At 36.5% G+C, this 22,754-nt stretch overlaps 1 protein-coding gene across 6 annotated transcripts in view; it reads left to right on the forward strand.

The window, feature by feature from the left end:
- Positions 1-22,754, forward strand: part of COL14A1 (collagen type XIV alpha 1 chain) — a 116,078-nt gene that overhangs the window by 23,257 nt on the left and 70,067 nt on the right. For all 6 annotated transcript variants that reach the window (XM_052703956.1, XM_052703954.1, XM_052703955.1 and 3 more), the window contains exons 6-15: positions 7,739-7,894; positions 8,133-8,252; positions 9,134-9,298; positions 9,697-9,858; positions 11,339-11,490; positions 12,420-12,549; positions 16,329-16,474; positions 17,691-17,820; positions 20,981-21,120; positions 22,160-22,286. In XM_052703956.1, the coding sequence (XP_052559916.1) occupies positions 7,739-7,894; positions 8,133-8,252; positions 9,134-9,298; positions 9,697-9,858; positions 11,339-11,490; positions 12,420-12,549; positions 16,329-16,474; positions 17,691-17,820; positions 20,981-21,120; positions 22,160-22,286 (1,428 nt within the window). The remainder of the gene's footprint in view (positions 1-7,738; positions 7,895-8,132; positions 8,253-9,133; positions 9,299-9,696; positions 9,859-11,338; positions 11,491-12,419; positions 12,550-16,328; positions 16,475-17,690; positions 17,821-20,980; positions 21,121-22,159; positions 22,287-22,754) is intronic.

Consider the following 22,754-nt stretch of genomic DNA (forward strand, 5'->3'; position numbering starts at 1 on the left):
GTCTTTGTGCTCTTTCTGGACCTGTTAACTCTGATTCTGGCTTTGTTACCAGCACTTTTTGCCTAGTGCCCTGTATGCTTAGTAGGCCTTAGTGTTAAGTTAAGCTCCACCTCTTGGTATGAAAACTGTTTTTTAGTTGCTGAAACAGAATTTATTCACATGGCAGAGTAGTCCTTGTTTTCCTTCTAGTAGGTATTCTCTCTGGTCTTGCCTGTCTGGTTATTGGTACTGACTGTACTTGTCTGTCAGCGCATAATGAGGGAATCCTTTTTCTTTATCCAGCTGCTAGGTTTTGTATGTGTCTGTTTGGCTCATTATTCTTCAACGAATGGAGCTGTGGTATTCTCATACCTTGCTCTTCTGGAATCCTCTATCAAGCCCGTGCTCCTCTGGAGTGCAACCTTAATGTCTGAGCATATTAGATTACCTTGTATGCAGGAAGTCAGCAGAAGGAGGTCTACTGAGTGGTGCAAACAGCTGTGTTTCAGGAGCAAATGTTAGCTTCGGGGGGTCTTTGGGATTGGCTTGTTTATGTAGTACTAAAAATTTCTTGTCTTTTGCACTGATCTTTCGTAAGAATGATGAAGGGAGTAAAGCTGTAAATTTTGTGCATGGGATGGTAGCTCTTTTGAAAAGACTAAATTGGCTGTAGCCTGTAAAATATCACTCGTATCTCATCACTCCTGTCCCAGCCTCCAGCATCTGTCAGGCTCAACATTCAAATTCAGTTCAATGCCCAGGGGGCAGACAGGTGATGTCAAACTATGGCAGATGTTTCTGCCTTAAGTTTCATAATGTTGAATGTTTCTTTGTTCTGTTAAGAAGTAGCAATAAGCATCAGTTGGAAGCAATGATAATGTATCTGTCAGAGCTTGGTTGAGTTACTTTTATGACTTTGGTATGGCAGTTCTGCTTCCCTGTGTCTTAAAAAAGGAGAATGACGCTCTGAAGCTCATATTTTGTCTCAGCCAAATGGGAGATCCTTTGCAAGCCTAATATTAATATTTTATTAATCTGAGAATGGAAAACAGACAGGGGTTGGGAAACCCTAAAATTGATGGAATAGAATGTAATTATGTCTTTATGATGCAGTGATTATTGGGAGGGAAAAAAAAAAAAGCAAGAACAACTGAAGAATTATTTATTGAATATCGAACAACTGTTGTGTGGGGAAAAAAAGCGAAAAAGACCCTTTATTGAGCTCCATAAAACTCTGGAATAACTGAAATTTTAATGGTTGCCTTCACCCTGCTTTTCAGAAACTGAGGTGATTTAAGTATATGTGTGCATATTGAAGAACAAACATAGTTTTAGATAAGGGCCAGGAGTTTCATTTTGATTACAGCCAAGTAATCTCTTTTCTACTACCTTACTTGTTACATTAAAGCTGTGTTTTATTTACAAGGTCAGGAGTAAACCAGCTCTCTATCGTGGTTTAAAGGAATTAACATGTACAACTTAATTAATATTCAGGATTTCTGAAAACTACTTTTGTCTGCAGTCCCCTGAGTAACTACCCTCTAGATAGGCAGAGAAAATGGTCTCAAAGACTTTATGATTCACTAAATCAAATGGAAAAAATAACCCTTAAATAAGAGAGTATTTGATACATAAGAATGTGGATAACAATAATAATAGAAACGCATCATTCTCTATCTTAAAAAGTCATTAAGACTTTCAGAGAGCATTTAAAACGTTAATGCAGTCAGATGCAGAGCTGAGAGCAAACAAATATTCTGTATTCTGCAGAATACTTTTGTAGGAGGGTTTGTGGAAGATCCTCAGAGTAAATGATTGTGACTGAGTGGACATAGTATCTTGTCATATTGAACTTCAATTTCAGGAAAGATTTCTGCAGTATGCTTCGTTCTGTATTGCTGTTGCCTAGTTAAAAGAGTTCTTAAAATAAATACATTGAACTCAGTTTAAATGCAAAGTGGTTTAACATATTTTTTCTATCTATGTACACAGAAAAAGGGAGTTTGTTGCTGATATTTGGAAGGTGCTTCTGTGCTGTCAATCAACAGTGATCTGCCAGAAAACATTAGTGTTTTGTTTCATAGTTATTCTTCACATTTATTCTGTCACTCAAGTAAATTGGAAAGCTAGGGTGTAGGAAGAAAGTTCTACAAGGCTTTGTAGGATGAAATCCTTGAACTTTTCAATAAGCTGGGGCTTGCTGCAGAAGTACAACTGTTACTCAGTGTGTATGGAAAGATGCATAGAAAAGAAAAGTATGCTTCTCTTTCTGACAGTTGAGAATTATTACTACTAAATGCAGATGGACATATTAATGTGTTTTATCATCTACTGCTAGTTAGTTTTGTGGCTTTATATTCAAAAGGTATACTTTCAATAACAATATTTATTTATGGCTGTGTGCTCCATGAAAGAAGCAAAATACTGTTAAGCATACACAGCCAAATGTGCATAAAATCTTCTAAGCATGATTAGACAACAGATTCAGGAAATGCTAATGTTGAAACTCTCCAAAATAACAAATCTGTGGGACTTCCAATTTGGCTATAGACATGTTCTAGAACAGAACATGGTGCATGGGAAAGAGCTGGCTGCTTTATTTTATTTGAGGATTTTTTTAGGGAGCAGAGATGAGCTTCTAACCTCATTGGGCTGCTCTTTCAACCTAACAATGTTCCAGCATTTGAGCCTTTCAAATTCAAGCCATGTTTGGATTTAGTTCAAAGAAAAGCAGCTATGTTGTATTCGTTTGTCTGGTCCATAGCCTGACATATGGGATCTGTTAAGCTGAGGTCTAAGTGCAATGATGATATCACCAGTGCAATAATATCAGTATCAGAAGCGTGAACCAGTGAGCTGCTGCATTTTGGAACCGAATGCTGTCTTGTATCCCTCTATTTTTTAACCCTTTAAAAAAAAAAAAGTAATAATTAACTAATGTAGAATTATATTGCCCTTGTCCTCACTTGTGCTTCTGCTCAGCTGCTGTGTTGTTGACCACTGTAGAGGACTGACTTTTCTTTGTTGGTCATGCTTTATTCACAAGGTATTTTTCACTTACTTCTGTCAGTGTCTTGGCTTTTTCTCTTTGTTACCCCATGAAGGACTCTCCCCATCATACCTTGCTATTATTGACCTCCACTTGAACTTTCTTCCCTTACATTATTTGACTTTTCCACTGTGAAAAGGAATAAGAAAGGAAAAGAAGTATTGCAGACTCGGAAAGAATTATAGACTTAACTTGTCCTAGCAGAAGTGTGTGTTTTGGCTCTTGAAAATGAGAACAGTTTCATACCAAAGGGAGGAAAAATATCAAATGTGTTTCTGCAAAATATATCATAGCTACATGCAAATTGAACTGGTTCTTGTAAGACACTGAATCTCCCTGTGTGGCAGTGCCTCTATTTGCTGCTTCTCCCTTTGTTTTTCAAAGAACTTTCAAATATTAGCAGTATTAACTCCAAGCGTCAAAGAGCCACTATGACCTAAAAATCATCATTTTTCTATTTGTTTCTGATTAAGGCTTTTTGTTTTTTTGACATTGTTTCTAAACTCATGGAATGCGTGTATGAAAAAGATAATAATAGCAGGTTGAAAATGTAGCCATGGAGGGGTAGTTGGTGTTCTCAGAAGCTTGCAGACCCTGCTTTGTTCCATGCATCCTCACTGCTGCCAGAACCCCTCCCAGTCCAACTCTGTGCTCCATTTCCTTCATGGGATGTCTCAGGGGTCACGTTTTGTAGGCTCCAGTAATGCTCCATTTTTTCAGAAGGATCAAGCTGCATAACTTTCTCAGCATTGCCATCATTGGCTTCAACGGAAGCCAAATTCTGACATGGGTCTTGGTAGTGCAATTAGAACTTAAACAGTGGAATTGCAGGCAACTGAGTCATCTTTAATGCCTGGAGCCTTGAGGGATCAAAGGAAGGAAACTTCATTTGGTAGATGCAAAATTATTTCAATGATGGCTATTCTTTGAAAGATTTCCTTGAAACAAAGGCAGTTAAATTCATTTTTTCTAATGATGATGACATGACTGTGGGCAATACTGAAGTAGGTTTTGTGCAAATAGCTTGTCTGAACACACAAGCCTTACAGTTCTGAGCTGGTGTCTTTAAGGGTGAAACGCTAAGCCTCTTAAAGTTTTTCCCTTCATTTGTGAGGAAGTGAGCAGACTGAGCTCCTTCCTCTTCAGTGAACTGCTTGACAGAATGGCAAGTTCCTTTTGCCAATAATACGAGGAAGACTGTAAATTTGTTATAGAAGGATAGGGAATTTGTTACTTTCTCCTTGAGAAACTCCCCCAGCTGATGCACTGGAGAGAAGCCTGCCTTCTGACTTCTGGTTGTGTCATTTCCGTCATTTTCCCTAATTGAAAAATTGCAGGCTCTGTTACTGTTTGGTGTATATTGCCATACTTGGAGTAGAACTAGAAAAATGCTATCTATGTAAGATTAGGAGACATTATACAAGATCAGGTAACAGGTCACCTCCCTACTATCCTGATCTTGGAACTGGTGTTCTACCAGTTTTCTTAATAAGTGGGTGAAAGGGAAATGAATAGCACAACCTGATTGCAGTGACGAAGTTTGCAATGCACTGAAGCGCTGGGTTTTGAAATAATTTTTATATGAAATTATATGCTTTCATCCTTATTCAAGAGATGTCTTTGAGGAAAATTGCCTGTTGAAGTTATGTTCTGATGTTCAAAAATTTCATAATTATCCTCGAACACTATAAGAATCCATGACTATGTATGGTTGTATGAGAAGATCATTGGAAAAAGACTTTTGCTGGAACTGGTAATGGAAACTGGCTGTTCTCAGTGGGGTGTGTGAATTAGTCACTGCACAGTGTGTCTTTTAGAATAACTTTATAAGCTAGGATGATATGTGGTGTTTTTATTCCTATCAGGTTATGAAAATTTCTGTACAGGATGTTATTCTATTTAATATCTCACTGTTGTTTATTCCATTTTAGGGATCTTTCTGCAGTTCTATTAAGTACAACAAGGAGAAAACATAAGCAAATAGTGGGTGTACAGAAGTAACAAAACCTAAATGTTTTATGCAGAAAAGATTCAACAAGTATCTCCTATCTACGAAGAATGAATCGTATTTTCACATTGCAGTACAATCTTGGATCACACCACACATGCTAACAAAAAATAATTGAATGATGCTATTTACACTGATCTGATGATGTGGAAATAAAATATTGAAAGGAATGCGATTATTGTTTTCTTTATTCTTTGATCTTTGCTGCACTGAATGGATTTACTAGAACCAATAAAGAGTTCTGTTCACAAAGCTATAACAGCAGTATTAAACTTTGCATGCAAAACTGGTTGATAAGAAAATAATACAGCTTGGGCTTCACAGTTAGCATAAAGTCATAGTTTTGAAGGGTTATGCAGCCACACAAATCCTGCTATCCTCACTAAGCTATACAATTCAACTGCTAGGATCATACTGAAAAGATACATCTGTGCTGCAGTGCAGCTGCTTGGATGTGTGTCAGGGGCTCATTCTTACTGGTGCTGAGTAGCATTTTACTTTGCCAGTAGTTATTTGAAGCTTTAGAAGCTAGTCAGGGCCAGTGCAGGAATGGCATAATTGAACCTTATGGCCAATGGAAGAGAAATGCTTCAAGTAAGGCAGGCTCATTAAGAGGAAGTTTATTTGGAAAGGATATTTAAAACACAGATTTTGCCATGACCAGTAAGTTCCAGTTAAATCACAAAAAGGCAGATTTCAGTCCCACTGAAATCAATGGGAGTTTTCCTGTTGACTTCAGTGATAGAAAGATTTGGATCTCCTTTGGATTTATCTTCCAATTTAAAATTTTTCTGATGCTTACTAAATCTCCCCCAGTGTTTACATTTTAAAATGTGTTGCCAGTTCAAATAGCGTTGTCTTGTACTGTAAAAACTAAAATAAAATATTTATTTTGGCATCTTTGTAAGTGGAATTTTTGTCATGCGTTTAGAACTCATTCTACTCTGCTAACTGCACGTAGGAAATGTTCCTTTCTTGTTTAAAGACATTTTTAGTACATGTTTAAGACATTAACTGTAACTGTATGGATTGTGATTCCCGTTAAATGGATTTACACTACAGAAAGTATCTAACTCTTAATAATGAGCAATTTTTAAGTCCTTCTGCACATCAGATTATTTTTGCCTATGAGGTTATTGCTTTGCTTTTAATAATAAGATTGTCATTAATAACATGATATTGAAATGTTGGTTTGCTAACAATGTGATTTATTCTTTCTTTAATAGGAGAGCTCCTTGTGAGTTCATGCTGTGCACCTTTTTGATAACTTCTCACTGAATAATTTTTTTTATTTTCAGAGCATCTGCTCTCAAGATCAGCTTGTTTCTAATAATTCTGTACTCAGTTGATCATTGCTGTCAGTACCACCCTGTATGTTAGCATCCTTTGTCAACCAATTCATGTAATGGGTGCTGATGAAGAAGTTGAGATGCAGCTTACTTCACTAGTCAGCATGTTTTTTGTTGTTGTTTTTTCTTTCTGTGTTTTATCACGCATGATATCTCTTATAGCATGCTTAACTTTGGCTTTTCTTCTTCCATCCTTATGCTGTAGTCAGTCTTGTAGGTGGTTTGCTGTTTTTATATTTCAAACATAAGCTTTGGTTTGACATACCTGTGTAACATCATACGTTTTTCCTCCCTCCACTTCAACCTTACTTTCAGCAACCTTACTGTTACAGTAATGCAACCACTTCTGTGGGTTTTGGCTATTCTGTCTGAGATTACGGAAAACATTCCTCACACACTTCCATGGGATGCATTCCAGTTCTTTGCTTTCCAGTCATTTTCCCTAACTGAATATGGTAACATCTTCTTAGGCTTCTCAATTTATTAACAATTCATTTCTCTAACAGCTGCCTTATTAATCTTGTAGTTTGTGTATAAACTCTGATCCCATTTCCTCAGATTTCTCCCTTGGTTAGCTAAACCATAGAGACTACTAATACTTACCATCTCTACTGATTTTCACCAGGTCTTTTCTTTTGATTTTTTTATTGTCTTTTTGCTTACATTTTCATACATCCATAAAAGAGGCATCAAATTAATCATTATATGGTACTAGTTCATATACAGTTTGTGAATTTGAATTCAAATTTATTGTATTTTACCTTTGCTGTATTAAATGCATCCTCCTTCAGTTTAACCTCCTTCAGCTTATTCAATTGGCCTTCATTTTTACTCTAGACTCCAAGGGTGAGATTTACTTAAGTTTAGAAGTCTCTAATGACAGCTGAAGAAGTTTTCTTCAGAGTGGTTGAGATGAGCTATGCAAATATCCGATTTTCTATACTGACTGTAAAAGGAGTCTAGATAACTCTTGGAGCTCTCTGCATTGTCCAAACTGAAAATTAAGCGTCAGAAATTCTGTATCACGTGTATATTCTTGTGAATATGTGGAAATGAACAACAGGTTTGGTTGCATTATATGACAGTTACCTTTCTCTTTCTGAAATACTGTATTTTTAGAAGCAGCATTTCTTTCTCGTAGGTCTCCAAAGAGTAATTTTGAACAGCTGAATCAATCATGGCCGAACTATTCTATTATGGAACTTAGGACAGATATGTTTAGTGATTTTGCTTTCTTCTCACTTCGCCCCTGGAAGACAACCTGGTAGTCTTACTGAGAAGAATGTATAAAACTGTGTAGTTACAGTTTTATTATTTAATTAAAGATTTTGTTTTCATCTTAATGATTTACAGGAAACCTGTTTACCTGTAAAACTCCAGCTATTGCAGATATTGTGATTCTAGTAGATGGTTCCTGGAGTATTGGCCGATTCAATTTCAGACTTGTTCGACTGTTCCTAGAAAATCTCGTTTCTGCTTTCAATGTGGGATCTGACAAAACAAGAGTAGGTAAAGTATCATTTTTTGTCACGATATTTAATTATCTTAGCACTTGAAAAGAAAGATTTTGAAAGTGAAAGGAGTTGCCACTAAGAACAACATTATACTACTATAGTTCTTTTTAGCATCAAGCAATACAATTTTCCTGTTGCAGTTGCAAGCTGCTAGTAACCACATGTGTATAGTACAGATACTTGAAAAAAATTGCTTTATTTTCTAATGCAGCACTTTTATTTTGGTATATCAGGTCTTGCACAGTACAGTGGTGATCCCCGAATTGAATGGCATTTGAATGCTTATGGCACAAAAGATGCTGTATTGGATGCAGTCCGTAATCTACCATATAAAGGAGGGAATACACTAACAGGTACAGTGTATGTTTTAACTTCAGCACTTTATTAAAATAAAAAATGTCCAGCTGCACAAACTGAGAAGTTTTAGATCTTTCTATAAAATGGATGTTTGTTTTGCAGCATGCTAATGGCTTAATCCAATGTCTGTTTAGTATTTCTGAAGTGCTTATCTTACTGGCTCCACTTCTTTCTAGTCAAGAAAAGGTCTCATAAAACAGAATATACACAGACTATCTGTGGATGAAGTGAAATCTTCTACCTGTGAAAAAGAAAGTGCAAAATCCATTCATAAAGTTCTTGCGCAAAGTTTTCTTCTGGGAAGGAAAGAATGCTGCTTTAATATCTGACAACTGGCAGTAGTAACTGTTCATATGTTTTGCTGGGATTTTTAGATTTCTACTGACCTAATTGTAGTAGAGTACTAAATCCGCAGAAGGAAAGCCCCAGTGTGGGATAAATGGAGGCCTGTCTACCTAGGATAAATACAGTCTCAATACAACTCCAGTGTCATCAAAGTAGCTGTTAAAAATAGTAACTTTCTTATCAGGAGAATGCCTTATCCAAATGCTGCTTTTCTTCAACAGCCTTTGTTTTTGTAAAAGTGATTGTAGTGGGTCAGAGAAACTAAAAATGTCAAGTTTATAGGAAAGTCAACTTGGGCTTCCATAGCCAGACTAAAATACATTGATTGATTAAAAGACTGCTAAAAATGAATGTCATCTCCGCAGTTCAGTTTCCCGTTGAAATATATTCTTTCACTAAATAAGCTATTCTTTCGTACTCATTCTTCATGGAAAGGTTTCTCAGGATCTATAAACTGAGTGGAGATATAGACATTGTGATCTGAGAAAAAAATAATGGATATTTTTCCATCATAAAATGCTTCTTTTTTCAGGTCTTGCATTAACTTACATTTTGGAGAACAGTTTTAAGCCGGAAGCTGGTGCAAGGCCCGGGGTATCTAAAATTGGTATATTGATCACTGATGGGAAATCCCAAGATGATGTTATCCCTCCTGCTAAAAACCTACGGGATGCAGGCATTGAGCTGTTTGCCATCGGTGTGTATTCTGCCTTATCTATATGTAGTGTGCCATTAAACTTCGGTGTATTTCTATCTGTTATCCTGTATATTAAGTAAGTGCTATTTTATATCTATATCCAGTCACTATAATCCTTAAATTAAATCTTCTTTAGTATGTTTCCCAGCACATTACAACTGTAACTGGAATTTACTGGGATGCATTCATGCAATACTATCAAGAGACAGTTGGAAAAATGCCAGATATGCTGGCAGAATTCAACATTTTGAAGTAACATCTTAACAATGAAGTTATAGTTGATTATTAAAACAGATAGAAAGAGCTGGATTTTATTAATTTTTAATGAGTTTCTATCAAGGCAAGATATTTTTTCTTTTGTGTTTCAAATATTCTCTTTGTTTTTGTTTTCAATAAAGGTGTGAAGAATGCAGATATAAATGAACTCAAAGAAATTGCTTCTGAACCTGACAGTACACATGTTTACAATGTTGCTGACTTCAACTTCATGAATACTATTGTCGAAGGTCTTACCAGAACAGTGTGTTCACGAGTAGAGGAACAGGAAAAGGAAATCAAAGGTGAGTAAGAATTAATCTAACTTGGTATCAACTTCCAGCTACAAATCCTTTTCTGAATATCTGCAGTTCTAAGCTGGCTTTGGGTATTTGAGTCAAGCTGGATATTCCTTTGCTCACAAGAAGGTAAACTATCAGGGAATTTGTCTTCCCAGGTATGTTTTTTTCTTGTTTCAATATCTTTGCTCTTTGGCTCTTTTTCTTTGATTGTGCAAAACACTGTAATATTTTGTAGTAAACAAGTAAACAAAACAAAACAAACAACAACAAAACCAAAACAAGCAAACAAACAAACAAAAAAAACAATCAAAAAACCCCAACCATTCATTCTGCTATGCTTATCTCCAAGTACTGAGCAGGGGGAAAAAATAATAATACACAGCTTTGGAGGTGAATTGCTTTAACAGCTGTGCATGGAATTGTTGCGTCTGTGCTGTTCTTTCCATCTCTTAAATTGCTATTTTTATTGTTGCCTAAGTTATTGAAATTTGCAGGTTTTAAGATTGCTTTGTATCTTCCTGATAGTTGTTTTTCTTGCTCATTTAGTACATTTCTCAAATATATTTTAGAGTGTAAGAATAGGTGGTGGTGGACAACACTGTTCCTATATTAAAAAGAAAAAAAAGCCTCTCCAATTATAATGTTTTTCGCTTTTCTGAACGAAAGAAATGTCTATGAGAAAATGCTGGAATTTGTCAGAGTAACAGTCCTACCTGAGAAAATTCTATCTCTATGGCTTCAGTGGAATTTGCTCATATTGCTTGGGTTGTGATTCTGTGATATCACAGAAATGCTGAATAATTTTTCAATAAGTACGGAAAACTATCTTTCACACATTTCTACCTAATTCAGTAAAAAATGTATATTAGTGTGGTTTCACTGTTTTTCAGTTTTGGTTCAGCTTGAGACTGAAAGAAAATATTAGTGCTGTCTTGTGAATGGAACGAGCAGTAAATTGAGAAAATGAGAGGGAAATGATGGAAAAAGCATGAATAGATGAGACATCTTTGTGGAGAGAAACGATTGCTGGAGAAGATGGCCATTGAGTATATCTTTTGAGTGTGCTGACAGCCAGTATATCAATTTCTGACCTGCAGAATAACACAGGAGATCACAGCTCTTTATGTACATGGATGTTTTTCATAACTGGGAGGAAGACACCTGGGGAGGGAAAAAAAAAAAAGAAAAAGAGGCTGGAACGTGTGGTAGGAGGAAGGACAGGAAGGCTTAGTTCTGTATTTTTTCCTATTTCATATAAAGCTTTTTGCAATATTAGAGAGCCTTAGTTCTTTAGGAACTCCATGTGCAGTGTTCATTATTACTATTAACTGTTTGTTTCCATTGCAACTTACCTAAATAAAAGCACAGTAGCCAATTGTTAGATTTACTGATGAGGAGAGATCTTTGCAGCTTCAGTAAATCCAGCAAACCAAATAATCATTTTGCAGAGGAGAATAAGAAATTTCTGTTGTCCGTAACCTAGGAACAATTGCTGCTTCACTTGGAGCTCCCACTGATTTGGTCACGTCTGATATAACAGCTAGAGGATTCCGTGTCAGCTGGACTCATGCTCCAGGCAAAGTGGAAAAATACAGAGTTGTGTATTATCCCACTCGAGGAGGACAGCCTGAAGAGGTAAGAGGATACAGGCTTCCCAGAAGTTTTTGATAGGAAGAACTAACCCGACAGAAAATCCATGGCCTGATTTAAATCTACCACAAAATTGCCTGTTTGGGCTTTGAGGCATACTATAAATCTGGTCATGTATGATAGGGCTGAAGGTCAGTGGCCATGTTGCATTTCTGTCATGTAGTATAAAGTAAATGTGTTATAAATGTGTGAGCACTTTTGAGGGTAGGGGTGAATTGTGCCTTCAGTAAGGTGCCTATATTTTTATTTGCACATACAGATACTTGAAACAAACTGTAGCAACTTCCCCTGTGCAATTCTGTTTGCAAAAATAGAAGTATGAGGTGATGGTAAGCCGTATTTTGGGTTCTCAGTACAAATAATTCAGAAAAAGAAGAAAATATGAGTCTACATTTTGGAATGTCTACATTTAATCAATGAAAATGTAATGAGATGCTTACTTTGATAGGAATTAGAGGCATTCTGGAGGTGGGCAAAAAATGCAGTAGAACAAGATTTTGGCTTTGACTGACACCTCACGAAAGTAAACAGAAATGTAGAAAAAGAAAAGGATTTTGCTAAGGATATATTTAATTACTTTTTTCACTAGAAACATTGGATTTAGCATGGCCATGCATCAAAGTCAACTTGTGTTTATGTATGTAGTACTAAAGGAATATTTCTGATAATGTAGTAATTTTGTTAAAAAGTGACCAATACACAAAGTTAAACTGCACTGCATACACTCTTCTAAATAGTGTCTTTATTCTGAATGGATACTCCCATCAGCTAAACGTTTGAATTATGCACATACTTTTTTCAGATGCCTTACTGTACACAAAGGTAGCAAGAGTAAATTCATTATATGAATTGGATTCGGTAGCTATACAGTTAATTTGCCATATGCATATTTAGTTGAACTTTCTTCTAAACAGGTTGTGGTAGATGGAAGTTTATCAACAGCAGTTTTGAAAAACCTGATGTCTTTAACTGAATACCAGATAGCTGTATTTGCAATATACTCAAATGCTGCTAGTGAGGGCCTCCGTGGAACTGAAACTACACGTGAGTATCCTAATCATGTTTGCTATGGATTTGACTGTCTGTTTTTAATCATACCATGTAAACATTAGTCTTTGTGAAGAAGAGCTAGAGAAGGGAGTCTTTTTAAGTTTAGCTCCTTTTAATGCATTTGTTTTAAATTAATTTGTTTGAATTAATTCTGGGCTAAGTTCCTGAGTCTGAATGCTCTGCAGGTCTTTAAACACTGAGCAAGGCTTTATTTGTCTCTGGGCTGAACTTTGAAGTCAGTTGTATTGAACACTAAGTTAGAACTCTCCTAAGTTTTGGCTGTGGGAACTAAGCTTTAAAAATAAGGTTTGTAGCTGAAAATTATTTTATGAGAGGAGTATTTGGTGGGACAACACATAACAGCATGTAATTCCCATCAGTACCAAATATTTGAAGGTAGCATCTGTATGTTACTTTCTCAATGATTCCGTTGATTTTCTATCAGCATAGGTTTAGGAAGGGGAAATCATGTTTGACCTCCTGAAGTTCAGAAAAGGCAAGTGCAAAGTTCTGCCATTGGGCATGCATAAACCCAGGCACTTGGTAGAGAAGGACCTGATTGTCTTGGTAAACAACAAGTGAGGCATGTGCCAGCAATGCACCCTTACAGAAGCACCTCCAGGCTGTGCTAGGCAGAGCTTTGCCAGCTAGTGATCCTTCCCCTCAGCTCAGTACTGGTGTAGCCACATGTGGAATGCTATGTCCAGTGCTGGACTCTGCAGTAAATGAGAGATGGGGAGTTACTGAAGTAAGTCCAGCAAATGACCGCAACCGTGATGAAGTGGTTGAAGCATCTTTCATAAGATGAGAGGCTCAGCCAGTATTAAAGACTCAGAGGAAATCCTAGGAATGTGTAAAAATCCCTGGTGGAAAGGAATGAAGAAGAGGAACCCAGACTTTCCTCAGTGGATCCCACTGACAGGACAAGAGCCAATGGGCACAAATTAAAAAAACATTGAAAGAAACAAAAGAAAGCACTGTTTTACTGTCATGTCAAACACTGGATGAAGTTGTCCAGAGTGACTGTGGAATCTACATCTGTGGAGATATTTAAAACCCAACTGGATGTGGTCGTCAGCAATGTGCTGTAGCTGAGCCTGACTGAACAGAGAAACTATACTAAATGGTCTCAAGAGATGTTTTCCATCCTCAATAATTCTTTGATTCTCTGTAAAATCTAATCTTGCCATTTTGAAAGTAACATGAAAATGGATCATATAAAATTATCTGAGATTTGCATTTTTGTCTCAGTCTCACAAAATTTTATCTCCAGCTGTATTTTACCCCGTAATACAGTGTTAGGAATTGTTTAATTTATTGAAGCAGAGACACTTACTGAGCTAACAGGATCATTTCCTATTGTGCCTGGTATTTCTTTGAAGTCACTTAGTCAAGTTCTAACTGGGCCCAGCCCTGCTGACTTTGAGATCTGATCTGATCATGCGCCAAGGTCATGTAGCATCAAGAACCATTTTGATAGTGTGTTAGAAGTAGTAGTTTGACATGTGCAAGTATTAATCATTTCAGATGATAGAAATCACGCAGTTTAAATGGTTTTTTTCTTTATCCTGATAGAAAACTACAAAAATTATAGTTTGCCTTCTTGCCTTTGTGTGAGAAACTGACAGGTTAAAATTAGCCACTCGTTTGAAGACTAGCCCACTTGCTATACAAAAGAATAAAAGTGAGTCATAGGTGTGTGAAATGTATACAGACACACAAAATATGCATAATGCTACTACTTAATATTTAAAAGTGACTTAAGAGACACTTCTAGCTAGAAATAAATATGAAATGCAATCACATTTTCATTTGTTACAAATATATTCTTATCTGTTCTAATTTATTCAGTTGTTTTTCGCTATACCTGTGGTTTAGTTTATCTCCATGGCTTTATGAGGATAACCTAGAAACTGTCTAAGATGCAAACTGTCATTCTCTCATTGTTTATATTTCAGATTCTGAGCACTTCAGTTGAAAATTCCAGCAGAATACACCCCTTGTTTAATTTCCAGTCACTTCTTTGTTAATTATTATTATTTTAATGATTATTTATATTATAATATTAAGATTATAATGCCGTTTGTATTATTACTAGAGTATTTAGGATATCTAGAGTTCCTGTTAAGACCATGAGTTGTAAAGAGAATGCCTCTCTTGGAGTTATGTACAATCAAAATAAGCAGTAATGCAGGTGATAATTGCTGTCTGTATGACTGCGGCAATCTGAACAGGAATTAGAGAATGTACTGGAAAACACCTTCAGAATGCTTTATTATTTTCTTTCTATAGCATATCAGAGATCTGAGTAGACATCTGAGGAATGAAACCGAAGTAAATTAGAAAGTGTTTGTGGGTAGTTTCTTCTTATAGTGAAACGTAGAAATACAGAATATGAGATGGAGGTAGACTTTAAGACTCTAAGTATCAACAGCAGGTAGTCTGAAAGGTTTGGTAGTGAAGGTCGGTAACCTGAAAGTGGAAATATAAAGAAAGGCCTGAGCTGAACCTTTGTCCAGGTTTACCAACAAACTTTGTGAACAGCCACAATGCAGAAAAAAGATTGACACTGGTGTATGTTGTGTGCAGGAAAATAAGATCTCTGTTAGATCTTGTTGAACATAATCTAATAGGTGTACACCTCTCTGAAGATGTAAAACAGAGAGGCTACAGTTTTTCTTTACACAAGGAGATTGAACTATTAGAATTGTAATGAGAATTACTTGCTGAATACGTGTTTGCATACTAGATTTCTCAGAAAAATGCAAAGTAGATTTTTCTGGAACCTTAACATGCAATCCTTTGTAGTCTCTTTGAGTTTCTAGTAGGAAAGGAGTAATATCAATTACTGATTTTCTTCTTTACCTGTCAAACCCTTTAATTCATTTCAGGAACTATTTTCAGTGTTTATGTTCCAAAGGAGCAGATAAAGTTCCCTTTTATCTATCCAATGAGGGGAAGAAACGGAGGACAGTCAGAGAAAGGCTGCCCTAAAAAGTTACAGACATGCAAAGAAATAATCAGGACGTGGTTTAGCTCTGTGTTGCTTTACCAGTGTCATAAATCCACCAATAAATCTCGTAATAATGTTTGAATTTCACTCAGCTTGCTTAGTCATACTCACTAGTTTAGCATTCACAAGATTTGTGATGGATGATTTTGTTTGTCTTACGTAATCCCACTGACACAGGCCTGGGAGTCAGTTAGTACTCTCCAGGATTTAAGCACATAGCAGCTTGTGGTCATCATATTTTGCTGCGTGCAATTTACTCATTCAGGGTTTCCTCCAGGGTGTCCTACATCATGGCTGTTTCTCCCACGCCCTGGCTTGGGAACTATTGCTGTAAAAAAGCCACCTCTGGGGGCTTGTTCGTTTTAGCAACCTTGCCCATTCTTCAGTAGCAAGTGATTGTCTGAATACAAGTCAGGGAGGAGGGAGGGTAAGATCTGAACAGAGTGATTTAGTGCTTAAAGAACAGAAATCCTCCCACTTGAAATGTTCAAAACCATCTAAGACAAAGAGCTGCAGTGATTTGTAAGGGCTAACTCTGCCCTTTAGAGGGCATTAGACTTGGTTAGATCATAATTTCCTTGTTTCTATAATTCTGCAGACATCTATGTACTAATTAACTCTTCATAGCTGTGGGACACAGACAGCAATTCCGTGCTTGGAGATAGCCAAATTCCCGTGTGGTTTTTGTGATAAAATAAACTGAAAACGCTCTGGTCATCCAGGTGAAATAACTGAAGTGTCTGTCTCTTTTCTTCTGCAGTTGCCTTGCCAATGGCATCAGATCTGAAACTGTATGATGTGTCACACAGCAGCATGAGAGCTAAGTGGAATGGAGTAGCAGGTGCCACAGGTTACATGATCTTATATGCTCCCCTGACAGAAGGGTTGGCTGCGGATGAAAAGGAGGTAATGTGTACAGCTTTCATCTGAATAATAATTATTGAAGAAATAAGTGTTCTAAAGAGTAAAATAGGTACTTGGCCTTTGACATTCAACTTTATGAGCAAATACTTTATTTTTCCATTACTGCTGTAAGTACTTTGTGTTAGACGTTATGAAGAGAGGCCAAGTACAGCTGGTTGTTTTTGTGTGTCATTGTCATAAAAATGCAACAATTTCAGCTAAATTGAAGTGATGCTCTTGAAATGATATAGGACATAATACTTTATCATATTCTAAAGCAAACACTTGGAAGAAAGAAAGAAAGGAAGAGGAAGACATTTCCCTGTCAAAAGAATATGAAGTTTGTCCTTTGATCTCATGGAAGTAAATTGAATTAGCAAATAGCACACTTATTGCTTTCCTTTTAGTTCTGTACTGTTGCTTTTTTAAAAATTTAAGAATAATGCCTTCCCTCAGAAGTGTGTTTTTATCAGGTATCTTTAGGAGACAAGTACAGTCTTCTACTGTGAGTAAAATACTAAAAGCAGTAGACTAAAAATAGTTTCTAGCATAGTTCCAATGCAACTTTTGGGGCAGAATTTATGCTTAAGTTTCCATACATATGATTATATATAGAAACTGTTCAAGAAAGAATGCTGCAAAGCATTCCAGGGCACGCAAGCTTGTGGAAAGAGTGCAGCACGCTACCAAAAACATGCACAGACTTGTGCTTTCTGCTAATTGAGTCTGTCCTTGAAACCTAATTGAATAAGGAGACCGGAGCCTTACCCGAGGAAAGACTTTTTTCCAATAAATAAGTCAGCTGTGTTTCTGTGTCTGTCACTGAAGAGGTAGAAAGTAATATACACCTTAAATAGCAAACAGAAAATCTGAGCCTTGCTGTGCATGGAAATAAATTTAGTCTCTAAAGGACTGAAAATGAGGCAAAGGGCAATAATAGCTGCATGTTCTAAAGAGAATTATTGTGTCGTTGCTGATAAGACAAGTTAGTTGCCTCTAAAGTCCTTTAACCTTCATGTTTTGGGCTTTTAACTATTTTGTTCTTTTGATTATTCTGCAAAGTAATAAAATGTGGGCCAAGTACTAAAGGCATAGCATCAGAAAAATGCTCAGGAAAGCATTTGATCACATGAAATTTAACTTAACGTGTGTCAATAGTATCCTTTACCATCATGAGCCATTTCAGAAATATTTGTCTTTTTCTTTATGGTGTTTTTAGATAAAAATCGGAGAAGCATCAACTGAACTTGAACTGGATGGACTATTGCCAAATACAGAATATACAGTTACAGTTTATGCCATGTTTGGAGAAGAAGCTAGTGATCCCCTTACTGGCCAAGAAACGACATGTAGGTAGTGCATACCTATATTCTCGTCAGTGTAAATAAAATTTTAGAATAATCTTTGCTCATATTAGAAAAAACATCTGATTTTAAAATCCAATTTCAATAGTCCGTAGGACAAGGTCTTAACTGTACTTTTGTTTCTTAATGTGAATGCTGTGGATTTATAGAAGCAGAGAATGTGAGTTTCTGGGAAAAAAAGTAAGTTTGTGGAACAGAATTGTGAACTCTCTTCTCTTGTTGATAATGGTACTATGCTATGGCTATCCCTGTTCATTCAGCAGAACTAATGATAGTTTCTTGAACTTGCTGGAGGTGAATGAAGGTCACCTTGTTAAGCTAAACTGAGACCACTGTTTAGTCTCCTACAGCCACAGAACCAGGTGTGTCTGGGGGAGGGGGAGTATGCTCAGATGGAGAAATTCTTTCGTCTGGCTCAGCAGTAGACAGTACAGATGGAAAAGAAGCAAGAAGAGACTTTTCTGCCTAACATCTGGTAAATGAGGGATTGGAAAGTGCCTGTGCACTCATGATAGATGACGTGTTTTTAATAAGCAGTAAGATTTTTGCCAGCAAAATTCTGTCCTTTACTAACTGTACACAGCACTGTATGTCGGCTCTCTAAATAGCTTCAGCATTTGAAAGACAAAAGAATTGAAAATAAGTAATTGTGCTGCAGGAATATCTCTGGGACTGCATTCAGTGATGTTTTTATTGTTCCCAGCAGGGGAGTGATTACTTGTTTTGTGTTCCTGGCTTGAGTAGGACAGTGTGGAAGTGACCTTACATGCAGTAGGTGAGAGAAGTTCAGGCATGTGAGTGCTAAGATAAAGGAAGGGCTGGAGCAATGGTCTTGTAGGGTCAGTCAAGAAGCTCCAGGAGTGCTGTGTGAGCTCCGTCATTTCTGAGAGTTATCCACCGTTTTGGGCCAATAACAAAAAAAATAAACCTATGACAGAAAGGACAGTTGAAGACAGACAAGCACAGAGAGAAATAATTCAACTTGGGTATGTTTGTGGGCTTGAAAAGAGCTGGAAGATTTTTAATGCTTAGAGAATCAAGTCTTTGACTTTTCTCTCTGTGTCCTTCTCTCTCCTATTGTTTGATTCCCATTCCTTCTCCTTTTTTAAAATTTATTTGTTCCTGGTTTTGATTAATATCTGCCTGATATCTGTTTTTCATTTATCCGGAACAGTAGTTTGTGTAGTTTGTGACTGTGCCAGTCTGAATTCACTTTATGTCTCATGGTCTTGGAGGCTGCTCAGCTCTAAACCTGGCTAACATATTGGAAGGATGATCACATGCAAATTCCAGATACATTGGCAAGAGCTGAGAATTCATGACCTCAATGATCACAGGAGCTGGTAACATATGTTAGTCAGACCATCATTATTGCTGTTACCCAGACCAGAATAAAAAAAATGATACCCTGCAAGCTTCATTTATTTTTAATGTGACTCAGTGAAGACAACTTGTCTTTAGCACTTTAATAAGAAATGGGATTCATTCTAATCTTCTGTATGCAGCTATTCAAATAATCTTCTAACAGGCTTTGATTGTTCAGGCATTTGTCTATCTGAAAAGAAATCTCTTTATGAGCTCACCTCTCACAAATGGTCAGTGTCCAGTCATAGTGTCTTCTCTATCTTGATTCAGATTTTAGCAAATTTTTTTTTTTTTTTAAATTTCTGGAATTATTTCTGTCTTCCAACTAAAGAACAGGCTACCCAGTATTTTCTTCCTGGATCATATATATCTGCCTATAGAATGATCTGCCTAATTTGCAGTAGCATTACATGTAATATCGGATAGTCTTTATCTATTAAAAATATAATTCTACCTTTGTCATCTCAGTGACTGAATTGAAGCCTTTCTTTGTGCCAAACATATTTTTACTCTGAAGTGGAGTTTTTTTCAGTGGCCGGAATTTATCCAGCTGTCACTGTTAACATGACATTATTCTGGTGACAGGATTGCATGTCTGGTTGTGAGCAATGTTATCAGGCAATTGTGTTCCAAAAACGAAGAGTTGAAACTAAAGCATTTTGTGGCACATCCAGGCTGGTGAAATGAAGTGAATTCCATGACTGACTGGAAGTAGAAACAAAGTCCAGCACATGATATTTCGTTCACTTGACTCAGAGGAATATGTTGAATGCCAGAAGGTGTGGCAGATCCATCTAGTATAATTCTGGTCTGTTCCCATCTTCTCTTTCCTCATAGCCAGGTTGACTTGACAGTTCCTAAGGTGGTTAGGCATTCGCTTGCAGATTCCAAGTCAGTAAATATCAAGCCCATGTAATATTTTCTTTCTCCCACGTGCTTTTGTATGAGGGAAACCACTTCCGAAGTGATGATATTTATCTGTCCGTGTGGATTGGTGTGGAGTGTGTGTGTGAAGGCAGGATGGATAGAGACAAGTTTCACAACTCAGATAAAATTAACAGATGTTGGGGTAATACAGAGTAGCAGAGACAATCCAAATTACTTCCTTTTGTATGACAGGAAAATTAAAGCAATCTGAGACTGTTGCATGACTTTGTTTTCTTCCAGCTCATTATAGTCAATGAATGCATAGTTTATAAATATGATTTTAACTGAGGTTGCTGTTTGTGAACAGCTTCATCCAAATACAGCCTTCACAGAATCACAGATTCTACATAGAGAAGGTGTAAAAAGGGGGAAAGGGTAAGAAGATATTAAAAAAAAAACAAGTTGCTACTTTAGAAATCTTCTAAATGAGATATGCTTTTGTACAAACTTGTTTTTATGTCCAGAGAATGTTTTGTCAGAAAATTCCTGACAGGAAATCTTTTGATGGATTACTTCTGGAAAACAAGTGCATATGGGGTACAGATTAGTTGAGTTACACTGATATACAAATATAAAAATAAATGTGTTTATAAATATTGTTATATTTATATTTACTATGAACAGGAGCGTAATTTCTTTTTCAGTTCTAGTTAAGATACCTGTCATGGTTCCACTTCAGCAAAGAGCTAAGCTATATTACATGATTAAAGCACTCATGTTGCTCCACTGATGAAGGGAATGTATCTTTTAATTAAAATGACCAATTTATTTTTTTTTTAAATGGAAAATGTATGGCTTAGTTTAAAAATAGGAAAAGTTTCGCAACTAAAACCATGTATCTTTCCTTTTCAAGTACCTCTAAGTCCCCCATCAAACTTGAAGTTTTCTGATGTTGGACACAACAGTGCTAAGCTAACATGGGATCCTGCTGCCAAAAATGTGAAAGGCTATCGCATCATGTATGTTAAAACAGATGGAACAGAAACCAATGAGGTAAGTTATTAGCTTCTCATTTTTCTTAACCAATCTCAGTCCTCCATAGGCTTGTGAAATTATAATGTGTAACCTTTGTAAACAAAAGCTACTGTGTGATTCTTTGCTAAAGAATTCTGAAAGTCAGTGCTATTAAGAATTTGCTAGTATTGAATTTCATTTGGAAGGAATCGTGTGGGACGCAGTGCTGTATTCTTCGTACATATGAGAGTAGTCATTGCTGATGTATTTCAATTGAAGGAAAATACCCAAGTGAATAATGGTTTGTAGGATCAGCATCTTGACTGTATATTTAGTAAGGAAACATTTATTCTTGATTTGGTCCAGATAACAAGATTTTCAATGTAATTTGGCATTCAAAAGTCTGAAGGCTTCCATATATTTTCTTAACGTATATTGCAATAATTATGTTTTAAAAACTTGCTTCCTAGAAACAGAATCTGATGTGAACAGAATGATGGTAACAATTTTTCTGACCTAAATTTATGCATTTTAAAAGTTATGCAATATTTAGCTGTCACTAGTTACTAAAGGTGCTTTATAAAATCTTTTAACATCAAGAATCCTTCATCAAAAGAAAGATGGGATGGAATTATATTAATAGAGAAATCCAAAAGAATGTAGGAAGAGTTTTTTAAAGATCACAGTAAATGGTTCTGATTATTAAGGCAGACCAGCTCCATTACAAAACGAGTGGTAGTATATAACTTAAGCCTTAAAAAAATTCTTGTGTGTCAGTGTGCAGTCATGTTTTCTTCCAGGGCATATCTGGTCTTGTGATGCTTGTGGGTCCCTTTCACCTCTGGATATCCTATGGTTCTGTGATAATTGTTTTGAATATATTAGACTTGTGGTAATATAATTTATAATGTGAGAATGTTCAGTAGGTTTTTACTTACCTTTCAGCTATTCCTTTGTGTTTGTTTAAAGAGCAGGTGGCAGTTCTTTTGTTCTACATTGGTTGCGTTTCTCCTGTGGTGCTAAGCAAAGCTATTCCTAATGTGTGATCAACGTGTATTGCGTATTATACTTCCTCCAGGTGGAAGTTGGTCCTGTTTCAACACATACTTTAAAAAGTCTGACAGCCCTTACTGAATATACTGCTGCTATTTTCTCCTTGTATGATGAAGGACAATCTGAACCACTTACTGGCAGCTTTACCACAAGTAAGTATGTCCAAACTTTTGAAGGCTTTCCAAGAACAATTTTGATGCTCTCATCTTTTACTGGAAAACATGACCGGTAACAGCAAGAGTCTATGACTGTGGATTCACATATATGGGATGCTTTCCATTATTTTCACTGGAGTATTCGACTTTGTTACTCCTTTACCGTGGGACCAGTTACATCCTGAGTCATGGGAGTAACGTGACATCATGGAAGCATTAGTGTTAATAAGGTTTATTTTTTCAGTCTTTTCAAAATCAGCCATTTTGAAGTATATTTCATTGCAAGTAGGTAGTAAAGCAGTTGTCTCCCCAGCTTTCTGAAGTGTCATTCAGTGTGATGACATTTGGCTATCTGGCTTCAGTGTGATGAATACTGAACTGTATAGTTAGCCATTGAATTATCTCTGCAATTAAGAGTAGAAACTTTTATATACAGAGAGAAACTCAAAAACCAGTAGAAGGAAA

Source organism: Tympanuchus pallidicinctus, unplaced genomic scaffold, assembly GCF_026119805.1.
Source record: "Tympanuchus pallidicinctus isolate F22 unplaced genomic scaffold, pur_lepc_1.0 scaffold5, whole genome shotgun sequence".
Taxonomy (NCBI): domain Eukaryota; kingdom Metazoa; phylum Chordata; class Aves; order Galliformes; family Phasianidae; genus Tympanuchus; species Tympanuchus pallidicinctus.